The 22,661-nt window shown below is 43.7% G+C and overlaps 1 protein-coding gene across 1 annotated transcript in view; it reads right to left on the bottom strand.

Annotated features, from left to right (window-relative positions):
* Positions 1-22,661, bottom strand: part of TXLNB (taxilin beta) — a 34,683-nt gene continuing 12,022 nt past the window's right edge. The window contains exons 4-9 of the mRNA XM_040597442.1: positions 20,754-20,948; positions 18,922-19,041; positions 13,580-13,654; positions 8,506-8,598; positions 7,315-7,410; positions 1-6,207 (exon numbers count right to left, since the gene is read on the bottom strand). Of these exons, the coding sequence (XP_040453376.1) occupies positions 5,395-6,207; positions 7,315-7,410; positions 8,506-8,598; positions 13,580-13,654; positions 18,922-19,041; positions 20,754-20,948 (1,392 nt within the window). The 3' untranslated portion in view covers positions 1-5,394. The remainder of the gene's footprint in view (positions 6,208-7,314; positions 7,411-8,505; positions 8,599-13,579; positions 13,655-18,921; positions 19,042-20,753; positions 20,949-22,661) is intronic.

Here is a 22,661-nt window from a genome sequence, read left to right as displayed (position 1 = left end):
CAGGGCAATGTGAAGCTTTTCCCATTCTTCCAGTCAGGGCCTTAAGCAGCTGTGACAGGGAAGGAGGATGATGTGCTTGTTCCCTCCTTATGGGACAGAGACCACATGCCTCATTAAACAGCATGAATGGGTGTGTTTGCATGCCTTTGTCACATCCTCAGGGTAAATCCAGGACTGTCCTAGCCTGGATGCATGACTTCAGTTGCGCTGTCTGGACATGCTTACATTATATGGGTCCCTTGAGTAGGGGCTAGGGGCAGAGAGCAAAGATCATTCCCTTTAGACCCTTGCCCATACACATGTAATGTAGATATTGTAAAGTACACTATTCTGGGCTTATTTCTGAACCATTGCCTCTTTTGGATCTTCATATGCCCCTTTTTTTCAGACCATCTCCAAATATAAGGAGTGTGGAAGCTACTTTGCTGATGTAGAAAATTGCTTGCAAATGGCATATGCCCTGGTGTCTTTCTTTGCCACCCCTCTCCCGGTGTCAGGACTGAAAGGTGAGAACCTCTGCCACTCCTCACCATGCCTGCAGCGGGGGGAGCTGGCCCATGGTTTGTTCAGCCATCTGCAGCTCATGAGCAATTACCACTTGGATTTCTTTGTTGGGTCAAGTGTGATGAGCGGCCAGGGCTGCAGGGTGGCCTGAGCTGTGAGCCATGTGATGCTGTGAGCCAGTGGACACTGTGGATGTTCATGTTTCTGGGTTCCCCTGGGGTTTGAACGCTGTCCCAGCACTGTCCTGCCACAGCCACAACCATCATCTCCTCCTGCATCTTTGAAAGGGATGTGAAAAGTCTTTTCTAAGTAGAAAAAACAACATTGCACAGTAGTGAAGCATGTTAGTGCAAAAAATTCAAGGGAAGGGGAGCCCGCCAGTGCAGCAAACACTGTTTCTCCCTGTCTGCCCTTCCCTGTCCTCCTGACTCCCTCACCCAGCTGGCATGTGCTGCTTTGCTGGACAGGCTGACTCAAGGGCAGGGTTATGTCCATTCCTTATGCTTGCCCCTTGGCTCAGCAAAAGTCATGGGTAAACGTTAGTACGAATGGTATTGCAGGGGTAGTGTGTGCACCCAGGAGAGGAATGAGTCTTGCTGCCATTTCCTAATAAAGTAAAAAGAAAAGTCTAAATTCAATACTGACGAGTGCGCTGATGTTCATCATGAAGAGAGAGGGGTGGTGTGAATCTGCAGACAACTGCATATGTGGTTGATTGCAATCTGATTGACAAAGTGAATTTAAAGATGACATTGATAGTGAAGCCTGGAATGAAAGTTTCACTGCTATTTACCATACGTCCCTGATCTGGGTCACTTACACTATTGCTCCAGTTCTGTCATCTGGATTATATATTCCATGCTTGCGTCTACTTCTGTTCAGTTTTGTGGGAAAAGTTAAGCTGAAATAGATTAGCTGTTCCTTACTAATGTCTCATCAACAAGATTCATCATTACTGTGGTCTGCCACAGGGATCAGAAATTAGGTGAGAGGGTCATGTTAGCATCATGGATATGATTTTAGCTGTCATCATGAAAATCCCCTCACATTTGGATAAACTCTAGGTTATTGAAAAATGTTGTGTTTTATATGTTCAGCAGGGGAGCTGTTAAATTTTTGAGGTGACAAAGGTCAGGCATGCAGAAAGGGAAAATATTTTTGTTCCTTCCTTGCAACTTTTGCAAATAAAGGCTGTTGCTCGTTCAAAAGCAGTGCAGCAGTGGATGATTTTAGTAAGAAGGATATAGCTACCATCACCACCTTTCTCCCCCATAAATCTGTGCCTGGTGGTGTGGGACTAACTGTGAAATAAAAGTAAGACTGAAGGAGGCAACCACAGCACACACCAGGATTCATGAGACTGGAAGTATGATAAGGATGAGCAGCAGGGAAGATGCACATCTCACTGCGACTTACCGCCTCCGAATGATCACAAAAGTGTGGTGGGTTTCTGTGTTTTGAGCACAGAGGTACCTGAGGGAAATGCAGTGAGCTTATGTGCAGGCTGCAGTCCCAGAGGCTTTTCACAAGGACATTGCTACCACACAAAGGCACTTTTGTGTTGGGTACCAGTACAAGAAGAGAGCAAGAGGAAGACAGCAAATAGTGTTGATGAAGAGTGAGAGGAAGTAGGTTAACACACAGAACTCTGTGATGGTGATGGTGGTTCAAATTGCCAGTCTGACGCAATGGATGACGAACAGGCGCGTGGTGAATTTTTACAGATTTTCTGCCTCTATTGAGGGTACTCCAGCCTCCCACAGCTCTACAGGCCATGAGATTACACATAAACCATCCCCACAGTTTGACTCTAAATGCTCGTAATTCAGCCTGGGATCAGCCAGAATTTTCCCTACAATTTTTTCTCCCATCTCTTGCAAAGATGTGAGGCCCGATCCTGGAACTAAAATCCGGGAGGGTCACTCTCCTATGCTTCCAGTGTTGTATGTATGCACTGAGAACAAGGATGAAACTGCTGGGGTAAAATGCAGTCGGTACCTGGTACGGAAAAAGAGAAGCAACAGGCACGTGGGTGGAAACTCACAGAGTAATAAGAATTGCAAGTATGTGAGTGCAGTTTTAGATGCAAGAATTAAAAGGGTGAAAATGAGGAAAGTGGAATAGAGTGGGAGTGATTTTCCCAGAAGGCTGTGTAATTATTCATGAGGGATGATGCTGTAGCAATCAATCATGACTATTTAGGAAGTTTTTATCTGTAGGAACCTCGTTTCCCTACTTGCCAAAGTTGGAACATATGAGGCAACAATTATATAATTAAAGATGTGACCATAATGATTATGTAAAATAGAACTAATTTGATGTTGCAAGGCCATGTTGATAATTATTATTATGTAATTGAATATTTGAATATATAAGAAAACTTCAACAACTAAAAGCATTCTAAGGGCCTACTTGAAGAAAAAATAAGTTGGACTCATGCAGATAATTGCTAAAATGGCAACAGAATTAAACAAGACCAAGAAAGGAAAAAAGACATTAATGGCTATATAAATTGCATTAATTTTAAAAGTCACCATAACAACAAACAAAACTTGTAATGGAAACTATATTTCTACAGACTTAAGTCAATGGAAACTATAAAAGTAAATAAGGTGAGTATAACTTTTTATCTTAGGATGAGGATTTGTTAAAGGTTAACATTTTCACAGGCACATAACTGCCTTGGTTTTCAGATATGGCCATTCACTTAGGGCTTTGAATCTGAACATTTTATGGGATTCATCTTGCCTTATTTAGACACCTAATAATAAACTTTTTAAAATTTAAGCCAGTTATCTTAGGCTGACTCTAGAATCAGTGAAGAGAAATGGCATCTTCAGAGAGAACGTAATTTCTCCTGTCTTGGACGCCAGGCTTACTGTGAGATGACTTGTCCTTGAATGATGCCTATTATTCTCCACTGCTTATAAAAGGAGCTTAAGGTACCTAAGACCTGAATGATCTACTTTCAGGTGAAGAAAGACATGAAATGCATCTTGTCAGTCTTCATATCTAACATAAGGCATCAATATTTGAAAACTAGCCATAGTAGCTACTCGTAAGGCCATATCAAAACTGTTGCAAGTTACGCTCTGTATACTCCAATGGTTAGCTCTTGAAAAGGCTGAACCAGGCACTGCAGACACAAACATGCTTAACCAGGGTGTGGGCCATGCTGGCAAGTAAGCAAAGATTCAAGCCCTGCGTTGAAGGGTGGCGTGCTGGAAGGGCTGACCCGTCTGCCAAGGATGGCATCTTCGCTCTTGATTCACCTGTATTTCAACTCCGGCTTGAATGAGTCACTTTGTCTTCAGAGTCTTGTTGGGATCTGTCTATAAACATGGGTTGGTTTGGTTGTAACATTTCCCTTTCCAGCCTCTGGACATCTTGTTTAATTGCCCTTTTCAAATTCTTAAGCTATCCCGCTCAGACTCCACAAGGTCTGGTCTGAATTCGGAGGAAGGGGGTGAGAAACAAGAAATGTGCCAACAGGACTTTTTTATCCTTCTTCCAAAAAGCCTTCTTACTCTCCTCACTTGAAAGCATACAGCTCTCTGGGTAGGTACCCTCTCTTGCCCCCTTCCCTCTTCATCTTTGTTCTTGGCAGAGAATCAACCAGTTTCTGACAAGGTAGGTACATTATTAAGCAATGGTGTGTTGGCAGGCAGACGGGAAGAGCCGGTTAGACAAGAGGGGGGATGAGAACGCAGCTGGTTCCCAAAGGTGTCTGTGAGAGGGATTCCTGCTTTCCTGGTACCTACTTGCTCCTGGGCTATTTACTTGTGCTCTACTCCAATGAATGAGGTGACAGGTGAGTGTGCTCACCCTTCTGGGATCATCAGCACATGCAGCAGGGCCAGGAGGATGCTATGGTGGAGAGGTTCCTGTGGCCATGACTGGGGGAAGAGGGCACCATCCAGAAGCATGATCTCAGAGGTATCTTCTGGAATACATCCTGGTACCTTCTAGTGTAGCTCCACTCTGCTTTCTGCTCCTGGCCTAGAAGCTGGGATCTGCAACCAGCCTCCGAACTTCTGACCTCATTTGTGAGCTGGAAACAGCCGTGAGCCCCACTGTTAGGCTCATGACCCCGAACAGTATGACAAACTAGCAGGTTTCTGTTGGATGCAGAAAGAGGGTTGTGACCCCTACCTTGGGAATTGCCATCAGTGTGGAAATTGCTGTTGTTTTCAGTCATTTTATGAGGAATCTGGAAAAGTTCCACCCTCCCCTGTAGTTAACGTTAAAAACAAAAGGTCTTTTACAATGCTAAGCAGAAAAGACCAGTTGAAGGTAAAGCTAAGAGCTTGTGGGTGCGCCGGCCACAGTGCAGAGCAGTAGTTTACTCATTCAAAAATTCACCTTCAGTTACTGCACCTCTCCTTGGATATGGCTGACCACATTGATGGTTTCACTATGTTACTTTGTAATTACAGATTCCTTTCACCCCATTAAAATCACTATGTGTCCAAGTAGGCCATCTTTCACACAGCCTCATAACCAATAGATACAATTAATTATGAATCTTTAAATATATGTATGTGAATTGCAATGACTTTTGAAACACAAAACTTCAACAGTTTAAAATTATTTTGCTGAATGAGATGACTCATTATGCCTGGGAAAAAAGATCCTGTAATTTTGATGTATTTTCCTGTCATTAAGAAAATATTATACTTCAAGCGGATGAAGGCAGCAAAATTTGCAGACCCATTATTACTGGACAGTGGTAGCAAAGAGAAGTGGATTACATTTGCCTACAGATATGCGAGTGTGTTTTAGCACCCACTTTTTGTTTTTTTTTTTTTTTTAAAAAAAAAAAAGGTATCAATTTAGAGGACAAAGTAGAGCTGTGGTTTGTAGAAGACAAGCCTGGACACACCAGTGTCTTCAATCCACTGCTTCCATGTCTGTGTCCCCTGTTTGCTCTGCAGACTGACCTTGGGCAGACTGCTCTGCTGAGTCATCCACAGGTTCTGCAGCTTTTGGTGGACTTTTTGTGGGTCCTGGCATATTCCCAAGGGGAGAAGGCATGTTTTGTGTGGGTGTTGGCATATTTTCGGGGGTTGCTGGCATGCTTTCAATGGGTTTTGGCATGTTCCCAGCGGGTACTGGCACACTCTTGGGAGGTATTTGCACACTTTCTGTGGGTTTTGGCACCCTTTCTGGGAGCGTGGGCATGCTTTTGGTGGGCTTTGGCATGTTCTCGGTGGGCGTCGTCATATTTTCAGTGGGTGCTGGCGTGCTCCCAGTGGGTGCTGGCATGTGTTCAGTGGGTGTTGGTGTGCTCGTGCTGGGCTGCTCACAGTAATTCCCAGCCTCTGACTGTGTGGTGAGAGGAGAGGGGAGCTCTGGCACTGGGACAGCATTACATGTTTGAGCATCACAGGTCTCTGGATTGCTGCTGTTGCTTGAGAGGGACTCCTCTGCCTTGTGTGACACACTGAAAGCTTCAGCCAGCTCCTTCAGCATGCTTTCATCAGCAGTGCACAGCTCAATGCTTGCCTGCTCAGAGGAGGAAGGGCTCGTATCAGTGTCGTCATCTTCTTCTAAGACATCATTTCCATTCACCTCCTCAGGGAACTGTGCTTGCTTTATTTTTTTGTACAATTCATTCCTCTCTTCCTGCAAAGCCCGGCAAAGGTTCTCTAGCCTCTGGATTTTCAGCACGAAGCACTCATATTCCTTGGACCTCATGGCTTTCTGTGGTCAAAGACATCAGACAAAGTTGTGGACTGAGTTTGAGTGCATGCAGTTAATTGGTGGAACTGGCAATTAGGAAACAATCTGAGATGTAGGCAGCCCTCACAGGACTGTGCCAGGTAGCTGGCTTTCACCAGCTGTTCTACAATAACTATGGTCTTTTGTACTGAAGCTTCAAGAGGACATTCGCTCCTGTTACTGCAGTGTATTAGCATTCCCCATACAGACTCACATCAGTTTCTCTCAAAAACATTTGCAGAAATACCTGTTGATGATCTGTAGAGACGGGAAAACATAGTGGATGTCCGTACAGATGAGCATCCAAAAGCCTACCTGGACTTGTGGTGGGTGTCAGTGTGAATTTGGGAGAAAACCAACTGTATTATATTTTTTGTTTATTTTGCTTCTAGGTTCTGTGAGAGCAGCCTGAGTTAGAACATTTTCTTGCTTCTACACCCAGTGATGAAACAAGAGATACAGAAACCCACAGAAATAGCAATAGCACAGAGCTACAAAGCTAACCAGAAGGACCCGGTCCAAGTTCAGTGTAAGTTTGGGGTGAAACTTCAGGCACGCGTCTTATCTTGTTTGAACAAGTTCCAACATGCTTATGAATTTCCTCTGCAATGCCCCTGTGACAGCATTTTTAAAACTACGGTGAGCCACAGTACTTGTTTTTGGCTCTTAGAGTTTGCCTACACAGGAAGTTAATGAAAGGCGTGAATTTAAAGTTCATTAGCTAGAGAACATTAATTCCCTGGGTGGATGCTCTTGTGCAGAAAGTAAGTAGCATGAAGTGAGCTAATGCCAATTTGCTTCTGTGTGAGAGCATTAACAATCACACATTTTTAGAGCACTTAAAATTCACAGTTGCATAATTCAGTTTCTCATGGACATAATGAAGGTCTCTGCACAATATAAAAGCCCCAGCAGTTGGGACTGTCTTTGTTTAAAAGACATCTAATTATTAAGTTAGCTTGAAAAAAAGACACTTAGATTCAAGAACAAATTTTTCATTGACTTCTGACAGTTTCAAGTTCTCGCATCTCCTAGTTAAAGCTTTGCATGGGGAAAGAGGTACATCCTGAGAAGAAAGAGACTGCTCACCTCTTCAATCATGTCCAGTAATGCTCTGTTACAGTTCTCAAACCTGGATTTCCATGTAGCAGTATCCTTTTCCAACTTCTTCATTTTCTTTGTCATCTATAGAATCGGGAGGAAAAGCTGAATCACAACAGGAATTCCACACTTCAGATTAAATTAGGGCATCCCTTTTATTCAGGTCTTTGGCTATACTCATAACTCTGCTACCAGCAGCTGTAGTGGCTGTGCTAAGTAATAATTTTCATTAAGGGATGAATTTTAAGTAGCTGCCCTATAACTTTCAGCCTTCAGTCTGTAGTCCTAAAGTAGGGCCAGTTGATTATGCAGTTAAAAGTATAGCCAACTCCCAGAGTACAAACTATCATGAAAACAAAAGGCAAAGAAAAGGTGGCATTATTGGGTTTGTCTCGTTACCAGACCACAGTGTTAGGTTGCTGGGAAGTTAAAGAAGGGCTTGTATCTCCTGAGCCAGCAGTGCCAAGGAAGTACCCTCTGGGTTAGTCACCTCTATACTACCTCCAAAACACACCGCTAGCTAAACAGCACCATCTTTCCCTTTGGTTTTCTGCAGAGTGAAGATCATTAGAGGTTGCATGGATCAGGGCAGCAGGGTTTCGGGCCCTGGTGGCAGAGCAGAACATGGTTTATTATGACAGTGGGTACAACATGTGGGTGTGTTTGTTTTTTGACTCCCATTCATTACAGGAAATAAGTACCCCAGCCGCAAGGAAGCAGTAACTTGGGCTTAATGGTGGGAAGGTGTCGGTGGGCTTCAGCTGACACCTGTAGACTGACATATAGCCTGCATCAACCTTTCTTATCAATGCCAGTCACCCAGGAGGCTCTGGGCACTCCTGAAGACATCGGCTGACAAATTCAGCTCTAGACTCCCCCTTTGGTATCTGAGGGTTCTATACCCAACCACCATATTAGGTTTTAGGTAAAATGTTTATTCTTCCAGGCAACTTCGGTTTTAGCTGATAGGGAGAGTGAAAAGTTCAGTTTGCAGTGCTGAAGTCTAAGCTGCTATCAGTTGTGGCTGAGGGTGCCCCAGATGTTATTTGGATGTTGATGAGATTGTTCTCCAAAATGTGCAGAAATGGCTGGACCCCAGATAAAATTATTGTAGTGAGAAACAACAAAATCTAAAAGGAAAGTGTCAAGCACAGAGTTCAGGCGTGAGCTGCTACTCACTTTCTCCATCTCTTGTTTGAATGTGGCAAACACTTCATTGCTTTTGGTCAACGTCTTCTGAAATTCTTCAAACCTTTCTGAGTAGAGAGTGATCTGCATTAACAAAGAAAAAAAAAAAAAGAAAAAAAAAAACCAAACACCACAATAATTTCAGAGACTCCAGGATGGTGAACTTCTACTTTGGTAGAAGTTAGTAAGTATTGTGTTCAGACATGGAAATTCACTTACGTTTGGAGACCACAAAGCACAAATATCAGGGAACTGAAACTCTCTGCATCTTTTTAAGATTGCAAACTATTATGATTCCTCTGTTGCAGAAAGGTAAACTGAGGAAGAACAGAAAGATGCAGGCCAGAGATTTAAAAAAGATCTGAGAATTATGAGTGCCCTGTTGTGAAAGTTCCAGCTATGGTGTCTCTACACAGCGTGTCCAGAAGCAAAAGAAGTGGAGACTTCTAAAAATATTTCCCTTGGTAACTCTGTGGAGACTTCAAGAGGACAGCAGTAAAGTCAGCAAAGATTTCCAGCCCCTGCCTTTCTGCACAAGCCCTGTACACTTCTTTTCTGTGTACAGTTGTGGCTGACATCTACAGCAAAGGACTTCTAGGATGACCTATGGAATGGAAGAGAATGATGTGATCCCTGTGCCATCTCTATGGGAAGAGACTAACCTGAGCTGGTCCAACCACTGATGTTGTGCAGAACCAGGCAGTGGGATTAACTCAAGGTGAGAGCCGGCATGGTCAGAGCCGTGCCTGTGCTCTGAGCCTTGCTTCACCACGCAGACAGCGCCAAACTCTAACTTTAACCTCAAGGTATCAGCTCTGGCAGGCTTTAGCAGAGGAACTCAGTACAGCCTGGCTGCCTAGCTGTTTACCTGCCTTCTTGATTCCCCAACAAGCCAGACTGGGAGCCAGATGCTACCCTGGCTGCACTGCTTCTGATGTCCAAGTGAGCAGGGGGGGAGGCAACCCCGCATCACGCTGCAGCCACAGTTTACCCTCTTCATCTTTCCGTTCCCCACTCGGTGGCCCAGGCTAGGGCCAGGAGCTGCACTTGATGTGCCTCAATGTGACTCCACCATCAAAGGGGAGCATCGCTGCTCCCTTCCTATGTTATCTGTCATGCAGGGTAGCCCCACCAGTAAGCGAAGCCCAGCCTTTGCCTCACATCACCGTGATTCTGCACTGGATTCCTTCAAGCTGCATCCGTGCACTGTGGCTTGAGTGAGCTGGGAGGGCACCTTGTCAGCTCTGTTTTGCAGCCTGTGTGTGGACTGCAGCTATGGGCAAGGCCAGCAAAGGCAGAGAAAATAATCCCCTGCCAGCCTCTTCTGCCAGTTTCACTTCACTTCATGAAGCAGAAGCAGAAGAAAGATCTGTTACAATGTGACCGCACTTAAGACTATTAAGGCTCCATATTTTGCTATCAATTTATACCTGGTAGCCATCTGAAAGTTAATCTGTGGCTGTATTTTGTCAGTAATACATATTTTTATATGTAAAATCTGTGCATGTTTTAAAAAAAAGATGTTCTAAAGATCTGAGGCTAGTTTTTTCTGCAAGGTTTTCTTGTTTTCTGCTTCCTTTGTTTTTGGTTGTTTTTTTTTTTTTTCTGGGTGGAAAAAGCACTTTCAAAGCTCCAAAATCATGCAGGATGCTATATAGCTAAAACATGGTTATCTGCTCTTTGGAAAAGAAGACCAGCTCCAACTCACTGACTTCCCTCCGGTGCCAGAGTACCCCCAGCAGCATTTAGGTGATCAGACACTTCATGTGCCCAGCCTGACAGCTCTCGTTAGAAAAAAAGTGATTGGTGTAACACACAGGGGCTGAGGTGAGGTGGGCACAGAGCAATGGGAGGTTCAAGAGCAGCCTGCAGTGCTCAGGTGTCTGGGTGTGAATACAGCACTAGCTGCAGCCCTTCCCCGCTGAGCCGGGTGAAGGCATGGGAGGATGGGAGGATGGGAGGTTAATCCGTGCAGAGCTCTGCGGTGCCGATATCAGAGCTAGCTGACATGAAGCTTGCACGTGTGTGTTTATATCAGGCTGTAGCCAGATCTGTGACCTACGCACAAACAGAAACTCAGAGGGATTTGTTTTAGCAACCTGAGTGCCACAGTGGGACACTGATACCAAATGAGATGTTTGGAATAGATGTCATGGATCCAAGGAGAAATGCCTAAGCATCCCAAAGCCAAGCAAGGGAGCAGGGGTGGGGAGCCAGCAAACTGGGGCTCCTAGCCCAGAACTGTCATCTTAAAAAAACTCATCTCAATTTTCTGTCTCTGCTTTTCCTTTCCAACTTTTGCCTATTGTTTAATTAGATTAAAAACCTTTCAGGTTTGAACAGGGCAAGCTCTGATCTCAGCTGGGGCCCTAGGCAGTACCACAGCACCAAGAACAGCTTCTGTAACTTAAATTTGAATAGTAGGTGAATGTTTTCGTAGTGGCTGGAAACAGGCTGAGAGCTGTCTCTCACTAGGAGCAGGCACTCTTGCTCCTCAATTAAGGAGATGAGGACCCCCTTGCTGCTGCCCAGCACCCTAACAGTGTGGGCAGGGAGAGAGGAGGCAGCACTGCTGCCAGGTGGGAACATGGGAGTGGAGGCAGCTCAGCATCACCATGCCATGAGGGTGCTACAGCAAGGGTGCTGCTTACATTCTTGGTTGCCATAGCCCACTGGTTGCACTACTACAGCTACCAAAAATTAAAACCCTCAGCTGACTTTTATCTTCTTGCTTTATTGTAAAGCACAGAGCTAAAAATGTCTGCCTAAGCAACATGCCTGGGGAGGGTGTGCAACATCCTGGGAAGCACCACCATGGTTTGGGTGTATTCCCTCAGGTGGTGCCAGATCCCTGTCACCATCTGAAGAGCCCGATTTGGCTGTCTCAGGCACACTGCTGCCCAGAGACAGACTGGCATGAAGGTGAGTCCCCCAATTCCTTCCAGCTCAAGGAAGCAGCGGGTGTTCATTACCTCCTGTAAAATGGAGTGGTATCTCACTCACTATAGCAGCCTGTGAGGGCCATATTATGGCTTCTCCTTATCCCACTGACCAACATCTCATAATTTCCACGTAGCTGTTCCTCTGTTAATATCCATTTCTTGTTTTGTGCTGTTTGCATCAAGGAGCTCTTTATGCTCTTTCTGTTCTGCACTTGCACAATGACCTGTGTGATGACATCTGGTCCATGAGGGAGGCCCTTCAGTGCTACCATACTGGAAATACTACTACTATTACTACTACTGTTGTTATTCCCAGTAACTCCAAATGGAGGCTGCTGTGTGACCGGGCCCTCACACTTCAGCAGAACACCTTACTGCATATTCCATTTCAGCAAGCGAATCACTTAATTTTCATCTACACAAGCCCGCAAGGGGCACATGTATTATCAATGCCTTTGCAGACTTGTTTGACTGGATTTTTCTAAAACAATTTTAGCATTTCAAATGTGTGCTTAATATATTCTAGCTTTTATCAATACCTTCAGTTTCATTAAACTGGCTACAGAGGTCTGCCTGCATACAAAACTCTTTCTGGTTGAGCATAAAAGTTTAATTAAAACGACTATGAGAAAATTTGAAGCAGGTTTGCAGTTGGGCCAGACTCAGCTGGAGGCCTTTGAGGTTTGATTGCAGGACCTGTCAAACTGGTGTCAGCAGCAGTTTATGTGATGTTCTTTGGTGCATTACCGGCTTATCTTAGCCTTTGAAAAAACATGTAAAGGACCAAACCCTTCTTAGCCTGTTCCCAGTTTATCAGTTTAGTGCTAGCCTTTCCTGAGTGCTCAACAGGTAGGAAATAGACCATCTCCAAGGGCAGAGCTGGAAAAACTTACCAGTATGATTAACTGTGAGCAAAGGCTGGAAGGGGACTTCCTGATGGGTGAGGAGATGGGCAGCTGCAGAGGGGCTTAAGGGCTGACAGCCACCCCCACCCCCCTGCCAAAGCTCTGCTGGGCGAGACCTTTCTCACAGGCAGGTCAAAGAAGATAAATCTACATGACCATTTCTGTAAGTCTAAGAAAAAAATCTACCGATGCTGTCACTTTTTGATGTGAAAGTCCAGCGTGTCATCTAATGATCCCACTCGTGTTCAAGGCTGATTATTGCATTGCTCTCAAAGTGTAGTATATACTGGCTGTTTCTTGCTTTTACTGCCTTTCACTCCAGCCTGACTCTTAGTGTAATTTTGGCAAGTAATTTTATTTTATTGAATGTTTCAAATTCCAGCTAAAACCTGAAATCCTAGAGGCCCCTTTGTATAAGCCCTTAGAGGCAGAATTCCTGATGAAGTTGATTAAAACACTGCCTTAACACCCCAGTCCAGAAAAACATGTGAGTACCCCAGCTCCAGTTTGGTAAACATGTTTCGTGATATGTTCAGTGCTTTGCTGAGTTAGAAACCTGCTTGAAGGGTAGTTATGGTGAATAGTCAAGCCAAAGCACACACATTGGTATGTGGTTGAGTACTGTAAACACTCATAAATCATAGCACCATAGAAGAATGGTTTGGGTTGGAAGGGAACTTTAAAGATCATTTAGTCTGGACCCCCTGCCTTGAGTGAGACATCTTTCACTAGATCATGTTGCTCAAAGCCCCATCCAGCCCGACCTTGAACATTTCCAGAGATGGGGCATCCACAGCTTCTCTGGGCAACCTGTTCCAGTGTGCCACCACGCTCATAGTAAAGAATTTCTTCCTTATATCTAATCTAAAGCTACCTTCTTTTAGCTTAAAGCCATTACCCTTTGTGCTATCACTGCAGGCCCTGGTAGAAAGTCTCTCTCCATCTTTATTATAAGCCCCCTTTAAATACTGAAAGGCTGCAGTATGGTCTTCTCAGAGCCTTCCCTGCTCCAGACTAAACAACCCACATGCCACAGTATGGGCATTATCTTACAGTTGGCTTGAAAATAATCTCTTTCCTTTACAATAGTCTAGGGGATGTAGAATGAGGCTAGAAGGAATACATAGAAAGTAGTTTGGATACTTTACCTGGAATGTACCTCATGGGTTAAAAACTGGGAAACAAAGGCACACCATGCAATCACCTCTCCTACATCACCTGTGCCTGTAGGACAGTCTCTTGCTCCTTTAACATTTTGGCCTGGAGCTTCCATTCTGCAGCTTGGTTCAGGAGCTGTTTTGGACAACAAAAGGAAAACTGTTAGGTCTCTGGTTTATCAGTTGGAAATCCTCATCCTGCAGCTACCTATGCTTTTGACACTGATACCTTGATAATGAGTGATCTAACTTTCAGGTGAGTGTAGTTAGAGGCGTTGGGCAAGACAAAGTATTTAGTGCTATCCTGAGTCACGGGACAGGGCATTTAGTTTCCAAAGGTTTGTTTGAATAGAAGTTCAAAACCTACTTGTAATAAGTGTGCAGCATAGTGGACTCTAAAAAGTGTAGTATTTAACTGTATCTTCACCAGACTTCTAGAGAATGGTTATGGTACTTTCTGGCACTTTCATTTCAGCACAACTTTAGCCAAAGTCTTGCTCTCCAGTGAACAGCAAACTCCCTTTTGCATTAACGATCAGGGCTTAGCATACAGGTATGATCACAGCCAGACATGCCTCAAAAAATCTGCAAGCTTTCAGAAAGGGAATTCATATTGATTGTCGCAGGTTTACTGTTGTCTTCGGGCTCCATTGGCATCAATGTGCCATCAGTGGGGAAGCTCAGCTCAGGGTGATAAATGCCTCAGATCAAGGAGGCAGCCCAGGAAGAGCCTGACTGCAGTTTCATCTCTGGCTGCTCCTGGGAAGATGTGATTCTCTACTTCAAGGTATTCAGCAAAATGACATTCTGATGTGCAGGCTGCAGATCGAAGGGTCAGTCGAGGCTGCATGAATTATAGGAATGAGGTGTACAGAGACTTTTCCAGGCTGCAGTTCTGAGTCAGCACTTCCAAAGTACGTAGTCATTTTGTAGTAATTGGTTTAATCTGAAAGCAGGAAACATTTACTGAAGTGTTAAAGAGATGTGCCTTTCACCTACTAAACATTTATAAAGCATTTTTACTGGTTAGGCCAAATGTATTTTAGAAAAAGAATGCTAATGATAGCTTGAGAAATGAGATATAAACAATTTAGTTTACCACAGGACTTTCCTCTGTTGGATTAAGTTGTACTGTTTGAAATAGCACAGTTGCGCTCTGAAAATATATTGAAAATAAAAGTGCCGTGTAAGTCAGTAGATCCTGCTCTTGCATTGGAAGTGAAAGGTGAGTAGAACCATATGCAGAAAACGTATTTGATCCCTAGTAAAAACTTTTATTCTAACCATTTTGTTGGAAATAACATATGTAAACTACTTGAATACTACCTGGCAAAAGAGCTGAGGATGTACCCTGCAGATGCTAACTGAACCACATAATGAATTCCCTCCCTACCTCCAGCTGTTTGTGGCACAGAGACTGTCTGAATTAGACTTGTTGCCCGTGTAGGGGTGTGTGTATATATATATATATTAGTTGTAGAAAAATATTTTTCCATTGATTTGGCCTTTTGAGTTGGACACACTGAATTTTTATCATCTACAGTTTCCTAGATAAGAATGTTTTACAGCTCAAGTATGCAATGCATGAAGAAATACAATGTTCTATTTGTTTTATACCTGCTTCTCAATCTTTGAGAATTTAATTTAATGTTTGGTTCAAGGGAGGTAAGTCAAATTATTCAGTTTAGATCTTGGCTAAAATTTCAAGTAAGTTGTGTCACAGCCAGTAAAAAGAGATGGTATGAGTAGCCTGGGTTAAATGAGCCTCAGTTCATGCATTTGTTTTTCTGGGAGAGGGTATTTTCTACATATACAAAAATAATTTTTTAAGTTTGGGTGAAATCTGGATTTTTAAGTTTCAAGTTTCTTCAATAGCTACTTGTTTTGAGTTTTTTTTTAATTTATTTATTTATTTTATTATTATTTTTTAGGAAATAGAGGATGTCTGGTTTGAATGCTTTAATGAAAAGTGCTTTGAAAACCTTCCGAGATACTCAGTCTCTAGTCCAGTCATTACTCTGAAGAACTGGGCTTTTAACTGTATTGCTTAAATCTCAGCTAGGGTTACCTTCACACCCAGCGTGCCTGGGATAATGAAAAGGCCCCACTTCCCGCGTGATGCTTCTGCCACGGCACACGAGGTGGGCAGCGAAGGCAAAGAAAAGTTGCTTCTTTTGCCTGTTAATGAAATCCTTCTCTCTTATTGACCCACATAGCTTCTGCAGCCAGTAAAAATCCAGGAGTTAATAAACTCTTCTGTAATGGAAGCAAGCCACAGAGAGGCTTGCTCAAATTAGCACACACTCTTATGCAGCCTGAGGTCATCTAAAAACACCAAGTTGGGAGAAAATGAATCGGGAGAACTGATACATTTATTAATAGGCTATGAAGAGGTAACAAGGAGGCTGAAGTGTAAAGAAATGAATAAATATTGCATGTGGTGTTTACAAAGCAGCACTTCAGTGATGTGTGGTGATGTTACACAGTATTATTGGAACTATGATAGCTGCTGGAGGGCCAGACAGTCACATCGTGCTCAGGACTAAAAGAACCAGTGCCCAAAAACATACATTCCCATTTAATGACATGGATCTAGGGACTGGCTTAGTGAAAATTAAGCTTCCCTTTTTGCTGCCAGACTCTGCAAATTCCAATTATGTAGAAATCTGATCAATACCTTCCAGTCATATATTGAAAGCCACGGAGGCTTAAACTGCGATTAATTGCACATCAAAGTTTGCATTACAAGTGCTAAAAATATATGGTATGGTAAGCAGTCCAAGTAGAGATGACCAGTTGTAGGATAATCTTAAAATTGGATCCTTAGGTCAAGTTGACCCTTTGGGAAGGCCACACAGTACGAACCATTGCTGCTTATGGAGGGGACTGCATTCTTTGTTGCACCTGTAGAACAAATTGTGCAAGTAATGAGATGACCTGCCTGTTGAGATGTGATGTACCGAGGCTGCAGGAGGGGACATCTTCCTTGTGTGAGGTAAGGAAGTTTTGTACAGGGGCAAAGATTCCTACATGGAAGAACTGCCTAGGAAGACATCAAAGTGAGCCTTCAAGGAGTAATCAAATAGATAACAGAATACAAAAATTGTCATTTAAAGACATTTGTAAATCCTGCAGCAAAAGCCATGCACAGGGATGTAAAAAATGGCATGGAGGGAAAGGTTCTGAAGCTGTTCCCTCAAGGAGCAGGATGCTGAAGTGCAGTAAGGCTCTGGCTTTGCACGTTACCGAGCTGGAGAGAGATACAGCTAAATGAGAGGACTCCGTCAAAAACACTGTGATTTCATACATACATATATATACACTACTCCCACAGAAACTAGCACAATAGCTGGGTGGGTGGGACTGAAAGCTCAGCAATAGGATTGAGGTGGGAGACAAGTGTAGGCCAGCTCTCTGGGTGCTGGGCTACCTGCGATGGATCTTGACAGGCTAATTGTGCCTTGACTCATTGAGTGGCTTCTGGCCAGTCACCTAAGTTCTTCAATGACATCTACCTCGCTCTGAGGCGGTGTTAGCCATACAGCAGCAGCCTACCTCAGAGGAAGGGTTTTAAAGCGTTTCTTTGGACAGTGTGAAAAACATTCCTTGTACATGGTGCGTGTCATTACACACCCACTGCTTAAAGGCTTTGTAGCCTGTTTTCAAACCTGCTATTTCATAGGTGCTAGTCACACATACAGCAAAGCCACAAAGAAAATCTCCCACTCCCAAATGGAGATGGTGATGACTTTCACTGCTTTAAAATAAGTGAAAACTATGCATATCTGTTCTGGATAAAACACGCAAAGAAGGTTTGGCTAGAAACAGGGCAGGTCACAGGCAACAGGCAGCCCCAAAACTCTTATTCTGTGAGGCACAGCAAGAAAGGTCATTGATACGAGGCCGTATGTGTCAGTTTTCCAGTGTCAGTGCCCTGTCTTTTACATCATCTGGGTTTTTTTCCCCAGTATTTGAAATCTGGTGCTCAGTAGCAAAACCCCCAGTGACAGCAGTAAAGCAAGCCCAGATTTGCTTTGCTGTTGTAAGGGATTTCTTGGAAATGTTTCCTAGGGTTTGAATCTGCCAAGAATTAATGAAATTTTGGGGTTTGGCTTTACACAGGCCTCACAGCGAAAGACAGTAACTCAGCTGGACCACAAAGTGTCATGCAGTGACATGCAGATGTGCACATGGAGAAGCCCTAGCTCCTCTTCCCCCCCTCAGTCTTCATCTGGGAGTAAAGCTGAGCAGGGATAGGTGTTCCAGCCACAAGGTCAGTACAGAGAAAGAGGATAAATGCTCTTATGGGCAATTTTTGGTAAGAGGTGTTTGTTGTGTTTCCCTTGGAGCCCCACATTTTCATCCATATTTTATGATACTTTGGCCATGCTTGGGCTAATGTATCTGTTTCCAGATATGGGGAGGGGATAAATACACTATCTTTAGAGCTCTCTCATGCTACTCCTGAGTTAGCTGGGTGACTGGTGAAGAATAAAGCTTTCTTCCAGCAGATGAGAGCCTGTCACTCCCCCTGAGCAGCTTCAGCTGCTGTCTCCACTGAGAAGAGGAACTATGTGACAGTGTTGAACTCCAATCCTTTGTAGATGTGAGGATTGCTGTGAAAATACCAGGAAGCCTGAGAAAATTAATTTTAGTCTGATTGAGTCACAAAATGTGTGAGACCACGGAGGAGTGCCCCCTTCCCATCCCAGCTGTGCCTGCGGAAGACATCCCGCTTGGCTTGGAGCTGCTCTTCTCTGTCCCTCTGTCAGAGATGTCCCCTCTGCCAGGTGGGGAGGAACAGCAGATGGGGCTGCTAAACGGACCCAGACCCTTCCTCCATGAGAGAGACGCTGGCAGACCCATGTGGGGAGGAGAACCTCTGCAAAAGAGAAGGGGAAGCTCTGTCACAGCAAGCAGCTCCTGTGGCCTCCTCCACTGGCCAAAACGGACCTGCAGAAGGACCTCTGGGGAGGTTCAGAGCCTGGAGGGATAGCAGCCTTCACCAACCTCACGTTAATCCCACGTTCTTATTCTCCTCTCTGTTTGAATGTGCTCATTTATCAGGGGGGGAGATGGAGTATCAAATATCAGAGCCGTTTGAAAGCTAATGGCATCACCTGACCCAATGCCATGATAAATCACCTGTGTAGTAATGGTGAGTTAGCTAGAGCGGTCTGTGCTCTAACCCACTGCTCTGCACTTGGCTTCAAAAAGTGTAAATGCCAATGAAAGCAGCCTTTCAGGGGCTGTTCCTTTACATTAAGCATTGACAGTAACAATAAAAATTTCTCTGCTACCATATCCCAGCTTGTGCCTGAAGAACCAATATATTGGTGAAATAGCATGCAGGGCTCATTTTGGACTTAAGTTAGATAAAAGACAGATTAGAAGGATAGGTACATATTCCTTTTCTTTTTGATGTCGCTCCTCGGCTTCCTTCATCATTTCCTGAGACTGCTCCAACTTGGCATCCACCAGTTTCTGTTGAAGTTCTCTGTGCTTAAATATTTTATCAAGGTGCTGTAAGAAAATAAATTCCGCTGAATGTGCAGGTTTAATTATGTACACAGACCTTCATGCTCATGCATGTACAGCTATCTACTGGAACACTCGTAAAACAAAAATATTGTGAAACAGGAAGACTCCTAGCCTATTGCAATTACTAAAAAACTACAGCACTGATAAGAACAAACTGTGCCAGAATTTAAATGGGAAGGGAAACCTGTTTACATTATCTAGTTAAGGTTTTTTGGGGTTTGTTTTTGGTTTTTTTCTGCAATAAATCAAAAAGCCTTAGCATCTTTGCCAGTTCTATGGTCTACATATGAAGTCATCAGTATAATCCAATATAACTGAAGATTAAATAATTGCTCATCAATAATAAATACGCAGGGGACACACTTTTCTTCATACTTCTCTCGATCTTTTAAGTGGTCAATGGATCTAAGGCACTGTGTGGATAAATGTGTAAAGACACATTGCACCTGCAGTACTTGGGAGCATGCGGACAGCTCATGTCATCCTCTCTGTAAATACAAGCCCCACACATCCCCTTTGCTCCAGCCACACATGCACAATGTGGGCTTGGAGGGCCCCGGTGAAAGTACATGAGTGGGGATGTGGAGAAGATGAGACCAGATGAACAGAGGCCTCCTCTGTTCTGTAGACTATCCGGCTCCATGGTGACCTTCAGGAGGTAAATGTTGCTAATACGCTCTTCACTCCCGATTCATTTAGATAAAATTCACAGGAGCAAATATTCTGAGTGCATCCCTCTGCTTTACATTCTCTTCTCATAGAAACCACAAGGCAGGAACATACATTTCCTTCACTCAGATTTCACACATGATGCAACAGATCTGGAAATGCATGTATTGTATCAGGCATTCCAGATTGTAAGGACAGATTACTTATGTTTTATTCAGTATGATAATGTTGTCTGATTGCACTGAGGCTCACAGCAAACGTATTTAGAAACAATAAAAAGACCCATTGTGATGTTTCTTAGCATTTATCATAAAATAAATTTTAAAACATGGCTGTCTGGGATTTTACCGGAGGATTTTTTTTCGCGTCAAAATTTTCTGACCAACTCCTAATGCTTACAGAAATAATAATTTCCCATCTATCTATTATCTGCTAGATCTTATGGCAAGCATTGTGCCTGCAAAGAGGAATCTATTCCAATGCAAAGGGCCTCCTTTATCTGCCATCTTAATTTTCTGCTTCTGGGGAAGGGTCAAGGCATTTACATCAGAGCCCTTCTCAGCAGCCTGTGTCTGGAGGGAACAAAAGTGTATCTGGTGTCACCGGCTGAGCAGGCTGTCCAAAATGATGGGACCTGGTAGCTGCTCCGTGGGGACTTGCGGGGAAGCAGGAAAGGGGAGCTGGGGGAGGTCCACAGGGGTTTGGGGGAGCTGTGAGGGGCAGCTCAGAGGGTAGCTGGCACACCTCGCTGCTTGGGTGCCTCGGTCCCTCTCCCCACAGCAGCAAGGCAGTGGTGGGCGCTGCAGGCAGGGTGCTGGCAGAGATTGCCCTGTGGAGTCTGGTGGGCTTGCTGCGTGCATAGTCCTGCTCAGACAGCAAGGTGTGTGTCAGGGCTATCTTTGTTACCTCCATGAGACACCCGAATGACAGCCAGCGGGGAGGACAGGCTGGCAACGCTTTCTGCTTTCCCCTGGGAAGCCGGGTTTGCTGCCTATCCCCATGGGCAGCCAGGGCATTGCTCTCACCTCTTCCCGCAGCTCGTACTGGTCGATGATGCTTTTCAGCTTCTCTGCCAGCTCTGTGTTCTCCTGGCAGAGCTTCATGTTCCTCTCGCTTTGCTGCTCGATCTGAGCCTGGATTTCACTCAGTGTGCCCTGGAAATGATTAGTTATTTCTTTCCTCTTCTCATCTTCCTCCCGTGCCCGCTGAATTGTTTCCTCCTGTTGTTAAATGGGAGAGAATGCAGTCATGTAAGAAAGACACATAATAAGCTGTTCCAGAAAGATACTCTTTCAGAGCAGCATAAGGCTTCCCTTTGAAGGATTATACGTGTTTGTGTTCCTCTTGCTTTCCTCTGCTCCAGCATTAGGCATGATTCTAAATTTACAGAGCAAATTATGCAGTGGCCTTGAAAAAATTAGGAAACTAAGAATTCACATTTATAAAGATGGATGTGGAGCAGTCTCAGATCAAAGCAAGCCTGGAAAAGGGGACATACATACATGTCTTCGTTCACGATACTGCAGCACAGCTTTTGCTTTGGGAGAAGATATTTAGTAGAAGTAGTCAAAAGCTCTTTTATTGAAATTCTTTTTGAAAGAATTTAAAAGATCACCCTTTAGAATGCCACCTTTTAACTAGGAATGCTCATATTAAATTTATGGTCTTTGGGATTTTAATTTTTAAGAGAAATACATCACTTTCTGTAAAATCCCTCCCAGTTCCTTAGTTTCGCTTCCCTAACTTTTTAAATGACACCAACCTTTGCACTAATTTATTAGGTAGTGCAATCAAGGAAAGATTGTAGACAGTTTCTTACAGAATCAAAGCAGAAAATCAGAATTTTGCCTGGAGAAAGATAGGTGGATTTTTTTCCCCTGATTATTGAAATTCAGTTTTGGATTTATTTATATAGAAGTCAGTGCAGAAAGAATTTGGATTCATTGCTTTGGATCCAGAAATATGGACTGTTTTTATTCCCTACTCATTTGTTTCCAGGGCAGTCTGCTCTTCTAGGGAATATAATCCTGACATACAGTGGCTAGGACCATATCTGCTCTAGTTACAAATCATGCCAGAACCACATTAAGAACCCACTCCACAGCATGCAAATGGTATACTCTATTAAGGCTTCAACTAGCATAGTCATTTACATAAAAATCTCTGATAACACTGCATATGGATATTTTCTATAAATATACTTGAATAAAGCCTTAGCTGACTCTAATGAGGTATAATTTGTATCATAAATGTGACATAAAAGGAGTTGATTCAGGCCCTACTCTTAAAGTAAGATGAATATCAAATGACCCAATTTCTACTTAGCATGCACAACACAAGCCTGATCTTGGACAACTGCTCTTCAAAGCAGGGGATGTGTGTCCTTCTGCTGACGGGTGAGTGATAGAGATGACACCTTGGATGACAAGAGGAAAGTATTGAAACCATTAGTGCTAATAATACTATGGTGCACAGAAATCACCATGAAGCCCTGCTGTGCTCTCTGCAGTTTACACAAGAACACGTGTGTGTACTGACAAACAGAGCAAAACAAAGCGTGAGCCCCGAAGGGCTCTCACTCTTAGGAAGAAGGAATTTCAGATGGAGCTGGGCAAATGACTTGCGGGCTCCTTGTTCAGTACTGGGGTTGGAAATCGGACCCACAAAAAATATGCAGCAAGATGAAAGAGAAGCTTTCCAATTATTTTTTTTAATTGGTGAGGATGATTTTGATTTAGCCTGAAACATTTTATTTGACCAGAAATTGAGCTGTGTTCTGTTTGTAGTTATTTTTGCTTATCCTGTTTAGTGCAATATCGAAACAGAAATGCTGTTCCAAAGTAAAAAATTCTACTCAGAAGGTGTTTTAAATCAACCACTTTAGCATTCCCAAAACGAAACATTTATTTTTCCTTTGCAGGGGGATGTTTACA

This window comes from Falco naumanni, chromosome 6 (genome assembly GCF_017639655.2).
Source record: "Falco naumanni isolate bFalNau1 chromosome 6, bFalNau1.pat, whole genome shotgun sequence".
In the NCBI taxonomy this organism is placed as follows: domain Eukaryota; kingdom Metazoa; phylum Chordata; class Aves; order Falconiformes; family Falconidae; genus Falco; species Falco naumanni.
This window is presented reverse-complemented; position numbering and strand designations above follow the sequence as displayed.